The sequence below is a fragment of the Chelonus insularis genome, unplaced genomic scaffold (assembly GCF_013357705.1).
Source record: "Chelonus insularis isolate UGA/USDA-ARS -01 unplaced genomic scaffold, ASM1335770v1 contig_67_pilon, whole genome shotgun sequence".
Lineage (NCBI taxonomy): Eukaryota > Metazoa > Arthropoda > Insecta > Hymenoptera > Braconidae > Chelonus > Chelonus insularis.
In genome coordinates, this window is record NW_023276701.1 from 710,013 (window position 1) to 721,824 (window position 11,812).

At 33.2% G+C, this 11,812-nt stretch overlaps 1 protein-coding gene across 1 annotated transcript; it reads right to left on the reverse strand.

Annotated features, from left to right (window-relative positions):
* Positions 1–6,433: 6,433 nt before the first annotated feature.
* LOC118070752 (uncharacterized) lies at positions 6,434–7,224 on the reverse strand. The gene is made up of 2 exons (XM_035089537.1): positions 6,933–7,224; positions 6,434–6,891 (listed from the first exon to the last, which is right to left on the reverse strand). The coding sequence occupies exons 1-2, from the start codon at positions 7,222–7,224 to the stop codon at positions 6,434–6,436; spliced, it is 750 nt and encodes a 249-aa protein (XP_034945428.1).
* Positions 7,225–11,812: the final 4,588 nt, after the last annotated feature.

Genomic DNA, 11,812 nt, shown 5'->3' on the forward strand with positions numbered 1-11,812 from the left:
TATATTCTTTAAAAAATAAATATTTAGAAATGGCAAAAACAAAGGTAATTCCTCATTTAAAAAAATGTTTTGGATACGCTGTAACACAAAATAAAGGCAAGACAACAATGTTGGCAGCTGCACTTCGGAGCATTCCCAACCATGTTTGTGGTAAACATGAAAACTGTGGTATCTGGTGTCATCGAGATTTAGATGATAGTTCTGAGAAATCACAACCACTATTATTGAAAGATTTAGAATTGCTTGATAAATTATCAGAAATTTTTGAAAAGTATGCGAGTAATGCATCTGAATTTCCTTTTGCTGCATCTTCTCAAAGTAATGAAAGTTTCAACAACATAGTAGCACACAAAAATCCTAAAAAAGATTGTCGTTCTCTCAGTGCAGCCAGTGATTATCGGGTTGCCAGTTTAGTATGCGTTAGAGATGTGGGTGATAAGTACATTTCACGAGTAAAGAAAATTTTAAACGTTTCTCCAGGGAAACATACTTCTAGTTTTACAATCAAACAAGATAAAATAAGGGCCAAGCGACCTGAAAGAGCTAAATTACCAACGACAAAAGCAAAGAGAGCACTTTTGAAACAAGAAAATGAAAACTTAAGAAAAAAAACCAGTGAGTGTGTGTGAATACAGCAGTCATTATAAATAATTGTTGGACTTGGTATAAAATAGGTGATGTTTTCGTCAGCGTAGTTGGTTGTTTCTAATAAATATGTATTAGTATCTACTTTACACTGTTTTTATAGGTGAAGAATTCCTGTTTGGTGCAGGGTGATGTCTTCAACATTTGCTGCTGTTTTTGCAGACAATTGTTAATGTTGTTGGTTGTTGTAGGACGTAGATTCATTGATTGTGATTGATGTAAGTCCAGGCTTCACAGGTAGTTGCGTCGGTAGCTTTGATGGTGTGTATATTGAAACATATGTACTTTTGTCCAGAGTACTCATTGCATTCTAATAAATCTTGCAGGAAGGTATACTGGGTTTTGGAAACTGATAGTAATATGTAAGGTGACATAGTATTAATATAGGAGAAGATGGATGTGTTTTGATGTTGAATTGGGAGTGGAATTAGTTGATAGAGATCATAATCGTTCTTATTGACCAATGGAAGTTTCAAAGCAAATATTATATTTCCATAATGGAAGACTATGTCTATTCGAAGAAGGTGATACAAGCTCAAAATATTTTTTGATTATTAGTTTTATCAGGATCATCTGAAAAATAGTGTTTCAGAAGATTAGTATGGTATCGAACAATTTACGTCCGATTTGGAGATCAATAGTATTATTGTGGTGTACACGAATGATTTTATAGGGTCCTTTAAAATTTGATGTTAATTTTTTTGATAAGCCAGGCTTAATTTGATTTTTGTAAATGCATACTAAGTCATTTTCTTGAAATGATTGAGGATGTAAATTACGATCATGAATTTCTTTGCTTTTCTCTTTTGATACTAGAATGTGATCTCGGGCTAACTTGGAGGAAGTATTCAACTTATGTTGTAAGGAACGAACATAATTATCATATATGTAATGGAATTTTGGTTCTCGAGTAATTGACGATGGCAAATAAGCTTTACGACCGAATAACAGTTCGTATGGGTGAAATTAGTTGATTTATGGATACTAGTGTTGTAGCTAAACATAGCAAAAGTTATATAGTCGTCCCAATCAGATCGGTCGTTTTTTATATAATGTTTTAAATAATCTTTCAAAGTGAGGTGAGAGCGTTCAAGTGCTCCATTAGTCTGAGGATGACAGGGTGTAGTTATTAGATGCTTATTCTTGAAAAGATTGCTTGATTCTTTAATTAAGTTGGAGGTAAAATCAGTCCCTCGGTCAGTTAAGAAGGTTTTAGGTATACCAAAGAGCGTAAAAATATTTGTTAGGACCTTTGCTACTGTCCGTGCTTCGTGATTTGGGATGGGGTATCCAAAAGAGTATTTAGTCAGGTCATCCTGTGCTGTTAGAATAAATTTATCGCTAGATTCAGTAAGAGGAAGAGGTCTTACTATGTCAATTGCGAGTCTTTCAAAAGGCATATCTGATGTGGTGGTTACCTCGATAGATAAGTATACTTCATATTTACGGCAAATTTGCTAAAATGACAATCATCGTATGCATCAATATTACATTTCTCATGATCCGGCATATGAGACTAATTTTTATGAAAGTACTTGATTCAACAAAAATAAGCAACGGAATGTTGATTGTGATTCATTACTTTTTATGAAAATTAGTAATTGAAATGTCTTTAAATTTTGAATCACGATATTTGGGTTTACTTGCATAGGAAATTGACAACAATTTCAGGTCACAGCATGAGTCATCGCTTTCCATCATATTTGCCTCACAGGAGGATCATAAAATACCTGTCCCTATATACCTGGACCTATATATTGTAACGTTATTTTTCTACCCTTATAAGAGGGTATACTCTATAACGCACCTTCCTTCAGGTGGGAATCCTGAGTAGAACCATCCCTGGGAGACTAATACTACTTTACCTAGGGCGCCAAGTTATTTGAATTCACCAGAACAACTAAACTGGTATAACTTACAACTAATTCAAACTTAAATCTAAACTCAATATCTCAACTTACTAACTAACTCAAAATCCACACAATATCTCAAAATCTCAAACTTATATCAAAATCTCAATACTTAAAACTAAATCTCAAACTTATATCTAACTTAACTAAGATGGCTCTACAAAATTCAGGATCCTCCTGAACAGGGCATGTCCTGGCCCTCAGTTGTGTAGGTTGTGGAGAGGGATCGTGTCCGGCCAGCAAAATAAAATTAAACAAAAGAAATAATCAAAATAAGAGACCAAATGAAATAAACTAACTAACGGACTGGGTAGAAGGTCCCCAAACTACCAGAAATAAACTAACAAGTTCAACATATTCTTTTAACTCTCAAATTTATTATAATAATTTTTCTCAATTAGGTTTTCTTAACAATTACTAGAACTCCAAACATCATCACAAATTTCTATATCAAATAATCAGTTACGCTATCACAATCTTCAAAATGAATCAACTAAAATTCTAACTGGTTACAATTCTGGAGCTCAAATAAACCTTACTTACTAACCTAAGAATATTTCTCAACAAAATGTTTCTCAATAAATCGCAACTTAAGATTCTAAACTCACAACCCCATATTTTACTTTTCCACAATAACTAAATCTTCAAATCAAATCAATTAAACTAAATCATATCTTCTTTATCAAAATATGCAATTAAGCTTAAACTAACGAGCACGAGAGCAAACCAAGCCTCACGGATTTTCTTTTATTTAACAAAGTAATTTTAACTAACTACAAATTTACCTCTTAACCCATTACAAATCCATTCTCAATAACTCACAAATTCTGCAGAGCTCTGGATGTTAATAGTTTTACTGAACCTGGTCCTAGTTGTTCTGGACCTCCTTTCACAGGAGCTGTACTTCTCCTATGTTCTAGCTTGCTGACGGAACCTTTACTGGATCTTCATCTTCTCAAACTCCAGGCCTGGCTTGATCTTGACTGCCTTCTCCGGTGGCTTGCACTCGACAGACTCTGAGCTTGGCTATCTCTCCACTCTCCTGCCAAAATCTCAATCCAAAATTCTTAATCTTTGTTCTCCTTTCCCCTTCCAGGGTCTAATTCTTTTCAAATTATCAAGGCACATTTCTCATTGGTGGTTATCTTCACGTGACTTCTCCCAGATTTTCATGTGGAGGGGTCACTTAATTCTAAGGTGCACCCAAAACTTAATTCTAAACTCAAAAACTTATCTTCTAGACTCGACAACTTAATCCTAGGCTCAAAACTTAATCCTAAGATCACATCCACACTTCCATCTTCTCCTTGGAGTCCCATTTCACTGGCGACAGCCCTGTGACTACAACCTTTAGGGCTGGAACGTCTCCCAGCATGGGAAACTGCAGGGTAACACGTTGCTTTTGGTCCTCTTCTCCACTACAGCCTCCCAACTCTCCTCACAACGGTCCATATTTCTTGATAACTTTACTTGTTGATTTTAACTCTGCTTCTTTTTGTGTTATTGAGATTACAAACTAATTTTAATTACTAAATAAATCCCTTAGCCTCGGTTTGCATGAAATAATAATTAATAACTTGATAAATAATAATTACTCTCTACAAATAAGATAAATAAGAAAAATATACAAAGATCAATTGAAAATAACTCTTATGACTTATAAATTTAAATGAAACAATAATATAATTAAGCCATTGAGTATTTTGGCGTACAGAAAACAATTATGATGAATAAAACATGTGAAAATAGGCATGATTGGACTATAGAGGTCAAGGTAACTGCTTAAATGAGCTTTAAGCAAATAGCTTTACTTTATAAATCATTACTAGAATACTCTAAATGGGCTATTATCAGCCTTAAATATTTAATAAAACAATTCTAGAGCTGACAGTGGGACGTTATCGAAAAATAACGTCACAATATATATATATATATATATTTGTGTACGGACATTTCAATTGAAATTGTAACATAAAATATTCTGTTGTCAATTATAAACTTTATTATAAAATTTTCAACTTATTCATTACAAAACATTATAATAATAATTGAAAATGATAATAATATAATTATATAAATGATAACATTGAGAATTATAAAACTGCATGTATTCATCATCATCATCATCGTCGCCGGTTCACGTGAAATTTTCAGCCAAATTGTTAGACATCGATGAAGGGCATCTCTTAAATTTTGTCCACCAACAAATTCGAGGTGTCGTTGCTACAAAAATCATAACAGCATTACAAAGATATTCCAGATATCGAATAATTATTAGATTATGTCACACATATCAACAATTTCATTTGAGATTGATTGTTCTCGAATATATCGAACTGTTCCAAATTGCTCAGTGGAAACCCTATCAGTGGCTCGAATGATTCTTTTTCCTCTGTATCTGATTGATCGGCTTATCTTCGTAATGCTGCTATGTCTAATCTGTAATGATGTAATATTATTATTAATACCGATCTCAACGTTTTTCTAAATATTACTCCGAATCATTTTCTACTTACACCAATTGATCGACCTTTTAGAGAATTATTGGAATTAAATCGATTGGGTTCTGTTGAGTTCTATTTCGATTATCAGGCTGTTGATGACTTGTTGATGGCTTAGAGTGCGTCATAGGCGATGATCTTGATTGTGGTATTGAGCTAGAATGTTGGACTAAACAGGTTGTTGATGGTAGTGCTAGGTTGACGACAGAAGGTGAATGATTTGGTGCCGGTATTGAAGAGCTAGGATAAAGTGTTGGAGATGTTACTGGTGAAGTTAGTCCAGGCGTTGGTGATGATCCCAAGTCCACAATTGATGATGAATGACTTGGTGCTAGCAATAAAGAGCCAGAATAATTTATTGGAAATGCTACTGGTGCACTTGGTCTAGGCCCAAATGATGATGAAGGATAAGGTATTGTTTGGCATTGTTTGGTGCTGGTTCTGGTCCAGAATGAAAAGATTCTGCTGAAGATGGAATATTTGATGCTGGTGGTGTTTGATACTCATGTTGATGAGATGTAGGTGGATACATGACTGTATAGATAACAATATTAATGATTAGAAAGTAACGTCATTACAACATATGTTTCATTTTGTATTTATTCCATTATTCCGGTAAGGCATTCTGAAACCTTTGGCATATAAATCATTGAGTGATATTTCCTCTATTTCTTTACATAGATTACTGCAAATATAAGTTCTAAAAAAATATGATTCTGGGCCATAAGAAATATTATAAAAATTACTTATGGAATCATATTTTTGTACGATGAGCCTATATTCGTTTAATGAATGAATTTTTATAATATTCACAATGCGACAGATAACTCCTGTATTTAGAATAACGCAATCATCACGATCATTTTGAATCATCACTTTCAAATATTCGAATTGTAATCCTTTGAATTGTTGATAAGCTGAATTCCAATTAGTTAATGCCACTGGTCCATTTGAATGTTTATGAAGAGGTTTTATCTTGGAAATTTTTTGTTTTATATTGCAGAAGTTCCGATTTTCAGAAATACGATTATGTAATTGTTGTAATAATTTTCCCGGTTTTCTCAAAAACTTTCTGAAAAACGTCATATTATTTTCATATGGGAAAGCAGAATATGTATTTAAATTTCCAAATATTTTAATATCATCAATAACATGTAATAACCCGTGTATGTTGTAAGTGAGAAACGTAGGTCTATGAATATCATAACAACATTCTACATAAACTTTAAATGCAATTTCAGCATGTTCCAGCTCATTACATCTGGATTGGCTGCTGATAGTGCACGGCAAGCAGTATGTACTAACAAAAAATGTTTATAAGCAGTGTCATCTATCATTCCATGAAAAATAATTGGTCCCGTGTATAATAATATCTGTTCAGAAATCAGTCGCTTTATATTGTTGACAGTCCTCTAATGGCCTAGGATGGCGTGAAGACTCATAAGGACAGCAAGCTTCAATTGTTAACAATCTATCTGATATATGTTTTATGTTAGTAGTTGATAAATTCGGCATCTTACACTTTTTGTCAATTACTGCGGTCAGAAATTTCTTCATAACTCCTAAGCATATGAGATGCATGTATTTAAAGGGAACGAATTTAATCATATTAATACCTAAATGTTTTAAAGGAGATTCTCCAGTTGGCAAATGATGATTTTTATCTGTAGCATAATAATATTCTCCATAGGTACGAGGCTCATTGATGGTGCTTAAAAAACACATTGTTCTTTGATATGATTGTCCCGATATTGTACATTTGGAACATGGATTTGTAGCATTATGCCCTCGATGATTTAGAACTAATGCTCGAGCAGGTGCATTTGCAATTAAACCTCGCAAAAATATTGGGATTAATTTTTTTTTTAACAAATACCTCCTGCCTGACTGATAGATTTAAATTCTTCAATTAAATATTTTAAATATTCCATTGCATCAGATGGTTTTCGTAAACTGACATACACACCAATTATTGCTGGTTCATCATCCCCTATATTTATTATTCTAAATTGAATAGGCCATATTTGAGTATTAGTGCTGTGATGAGCAGACATACCATCAGTGTGAATATCAATTATTAAATGATCAACCAATAAATCCTGAAGAGTATTCAATCTCAGTAATATTTCTACAATTAATCCTACATGGTAATATTCTCCTTCACCCATACGTATAGTTTAAAGAGGTTTTCTGGGTGTCCTAAGGAGTGTTTTCATTGAGCGGAGCAATGCAACATTGAAACAAGGATGAGAATGTAAAACTGATAAAATTTGATCTCTTTGAACATGAGTAATATTTGTAGTAACAAAAACTTGTGCAAATTTCTGTTTGAATTGATCCAAATCATACCTTTCATTACATTCGGTTATTTCATTATCATTGTTATCATTACTATCATCATCTGATGATAACTCTTCTGTGTTGAAAAAAAAGTTTACTGGCTGTGAAAAGATATTTGAATTTGTTCTGACTTCGAGTCGGCCGAATGAGCAAACTGAATACTAGTGGACTGTATGAATTAAGAGCAGAATAAGAACAAAAGGTTGGATGCTAGAAGGTTCAAAAATATAGTTTATTAACACTGGATTGCTTGGGTTTTATAGTTTTTATTCAACAATAACACTTAACGTACTCAATAGAATTTAATAATCACTACATCTAGTTGAGTTGACTGTACCATAATTGTTTGTACACTTATGAGTTGTCCAATGGTTATTTTTTCACCAAATAACATAGTCTCAAAAAACAGTGAATAGCAACATTCACAGTATACACCAGAGTTATTCGGGGGAGCGATGTATAGGTGAATGTCCGTGAGGCACTATGGCGTCGACGCCAGTTCAGCTTCGCGCCCAAAGACACTACAAACTGAATATACTGGACCACTTGCACTGATGAGAGTAATCTGATGATTCACGTATCTTAGTGAGAGGTGTCTGAGTCTCTTTGACCGTACTTTATTGTACAACGAGTGAGCTGACTGCAAAAAACTGCGATTTGACTGCGAAAAATTATACAGAGATGACCGCGTGATTTGCCTGGAGCTAACTGACGCCACAAGTGCTCGACCGCGTGCTTGTTGGCGTCACTAGGGCCGTAGAGTTGCCTTCTGGGCCATGAGGGAAATACTTCCCGATGATTGGTCCAGTGAGTTGACTGACGCGCCGGTGGACAAGTCCGGCATTAACAATTTTTGAATATTTCTGACTAACTGACTTGGGCCCCTCCAAGTCAGAACAGAATTACTATTCTGATGATTGGAATTAGCACCCATTGAAATACTTAACTCAATTTTTTTACGATTATTAGACTCATCTCACAAGTGGACTAGTTTTTTTTTTGCAATTTTAAATAATTACGTCGGATGGTAAAAGAATTATCAGACGATTTTTTAGTTGATCGATAGCGAATCATTGTAATAAGAGGCTTTCAAATATAAATCCAAAAGTTCAGAAATAATTAACAATAATTCAGCTTATTCTAACACTAACACAATAATTTAATTTAATTTCTTCACTGATATTTCAGAAATTCACGAAGTTATGAATCACAATATAAACAAATCACTTTAAAATTTAGGAACGTTTTGGTTACGTTTGTTCGCGCCAAAAATCTCTTCAAACATGGCAGTACAGCGTCTTCTTGGAATAGATCACAACGCCATGATAAAAAACGTTCGGAAATTTACGAACTTATACGAAAAGTGACGATGGATCGTAGTGCCCAAGATGGGATAGATTTTTTAAAGAAACTCTAGGTTGTAGAAGGATTTATAATCCTATAGAATCGATAATCCAGTAGGTTCATACACCTCATTTTTATTTCTAAAACTCTAAAAACATGTGAACGGAATGACCTTCATATTTCCATCATTTTTGCATCAACCGATGATTTCATTTTGTGACAGAAATAATGCGTTAAAAACAATATACAAAATGAATTCATTAGATGATAACAATTGTCCAATAAAAATCAGTATCATATTTACATCATGTGATACCTTAAATATTATTGAATTTTAGTGAGTATTAGAAGTACTGTAAATTGATGTAAAAATGAACAAAACAGTTGTCATTTTCTATGAGGAAATATTGATCTCATAATAATTCAGAAATTGTACTTCTAATTTCCATCAATAATTTTATGAAAATTGAGGAAGTACAAATTTAAACACATATTCATAAATTTTATTATTTTCACGTCCTGATTTTCATCGTTGTCTATCGGGGTTATTTCCATGGGTTGTTTCGTAGGTTTAAAGTTCGTTTTGTTGAGTTAACAGGAATGGCGAGACTTCATATATTTCTGAATGTAAAATCTTTTTTATTTCATCATTTGTCTTTGGAGTAATTCTAATAGTGCTATAAACTTTTATTTGATTTTCAGGAAAGATAAATCTAATCATTTCATTTAATAGGGCAATTTTAATCTTTAAATCCTTACAAGAGGGAACAAAAATAAATGATTTCTTCTTTATTTGAGTCTTTAGATTTTTTAGTGCATTGAAAATATTTTTATATTCAAGTTTGTCATGATGGAAATTGTTTAAATAGAGTAAATAGAAATTTTGATTTTGGTCTTGCAAGTGGTAAACTCCATTAATAGTAGGCGTTGGGTTAGTTACATCAAATTCTAACTATATGTAATCGGAGTACTGATTGCTTTTGTCGAGGTCTTAAGACCAAAAAAAGATTAAGGGATCATTCAAATTCTTCAGACGTTATTCTCTACTTTGTATTCGATAACGTCTTTATTGACGTAATGGAACTTGATAAAATCTTGATAATTAAAGTTATCAGTTGTGGTGAGGAATAGTCTTGACAATCCATCTGCGTTGGAGTTTATCCGTCCTAGTTTGTATTTTATGTCATATTCATACTTATTGAGTCTTAGTCGCCATCTAACTAATTTTGATGAGGGATTCTGACAGTTAAAAAGCCATTGAAGTGGTCTATGGTCAGTGTAAATTGTGAACTTTCATCCGTAAAGGTAAGGTCTAAAGTGTTCGACTGAATTTATGATAGCAAGAAGTTCTTTTTCGGCAGTGGAGTAATTCTGTTTTGCTTTGTTCAAGGTTAGATATTGTAAGATAGGATTATTTATTAGTTTTTCTTTTAATGTCTGGAAGGCTTTTTCTTGGTCTTCGGACCACTCAAAGGGCGTATCTTTTTTTAGTAGTATTGTCAGTGGTTTAGCTAGAGTAGAAAAGTCTTTTATGAATTTCCTGTAGTAACCTATCATGCCTAAGAAAATTTTTATATGTTTGACGTTTTTTAGTGGAGGCATTGACTAGATGGCTTTTATTTTTTCTGAGTTTAGACTGACTCCGTCTTTTGATATTTTATGTTCAAGATAAATACATGATTGTTTCAAAAATTTGCATTCATCTGGTTGGAGCTTAAGATTGTTCGTGCGTAATCTTTGAAAAAAATTCAGAAGTTTGGAATTATGATCAGGTAATGAAGAGCCATAGATGACAATGTTATCCATGTATACAAAACACTGTTTATTTGTGAGACCAATCAAAACATTTTGCATTGTTCTTTGAAAGCTTGAAGGAGCATTCTTCAATACGAAAGGCATGCGAGTAAATTCGTAATAACCTTCTGGAGTTTTGAAAGACATTTCTGGTGCATCCTCAAGGATGAAAGCCGCTAGCTAGGTCAAGGGTTGTAAAATATTGAGAGTGACCTAACTGATCTAATATATCCTCAATGTTTGGGAGCGGGTATGCGTCTCCGATGGTTTTTTCATTAAGCTTTCTGCAGTCTATGACTATCCGCCACTTGCGTTGACCTGAGGCGTCAAGTTTTTTTGAGACAACCTATAAGAGACTGAACCATGGGCTAGTCGAAAGTTTTATTATTTCTTGTTTCAACATTTCTTCTATCTGTTTGTATGAATAGGGATTTCGTCGGTTATTTCAATAGAATGTAAAGCAGCAGATGTTTGCGTAAGTTTATTATTAGGTAAAAGAAAAATATCATGGAAATCGTGACATATATTTTCGATTGAGTTTCTTTCCTCTGCATTTATGTGATCGAGTCTAAGGTTTTCTTGGAGTAAGTTTTTTCTATTAGAAGTTTGAGATGAGTTATGGGTTAAGAATATATGAGTTTGAGCTGGAGTTGGTTCGAGAATTAGTTCAGGTATAGGAATTCGTTTGTATTCATTGGAACTATTTATGATTGTTAGTATTACATGTTTTCATGATATAATTCCTTCTTGGAGATTTTCAGAAGAATTAATTTTAACTTTTATAATTGTTTCAGATCTTGGACATGCAACGACCGTATTTATAGGTTGAGGTGTTTTATTGAATAAAGGAATTTGAAATGGTATTAATTGGATCGAAGTAGTTGAGTTTTGATAATTAATATTACACTTGTGTGTGCGTAAGAAATCTTGTCCTAGTATACCATCAAAGGATATAATTGTATCTAAATTGATTAATTGGAATGTTGCGGATATAGCAAATCTTTTTATTTTGAGAGTAATGAATGTTTCTCCGAGAGTTTGGATTGGTGCATTCTTTGAAATGCCATTAAGAATGATACTTTTGTTGTTGAGCATATTGTAGGATTCAAGGCTGCATGCTTTTACGATTGAAATTGACGCTCCAGTATTGAGAAGAAATTTGAGTGTTTTTTGCGGTGATTTTGAGTTTTGCGATTCGAATAATACGTAAGTTAAATCATTCGTGTTTAAGGATAAAATATTTGAATGAGCAAAAGTCATTAAATATTCACTTGGAAT

Bases quoted from the DNA above. Each gene is read 5' to 3' on its own strand.
- LOC118070752 (XM_035089537.1), bottom strand. From the start codon at position 7,224: ATGGGTGAAGGAGAATATTACCATGTAGGATTAATTGTAGAAATATTA. The intron at 6,892-6,932 runs GTATTTGTTAAA...TATTTTTGCGAG, and splicing joins ATCTATCAGTCAGGCAGGAG to GTTTAATTGCAAATGCACCT.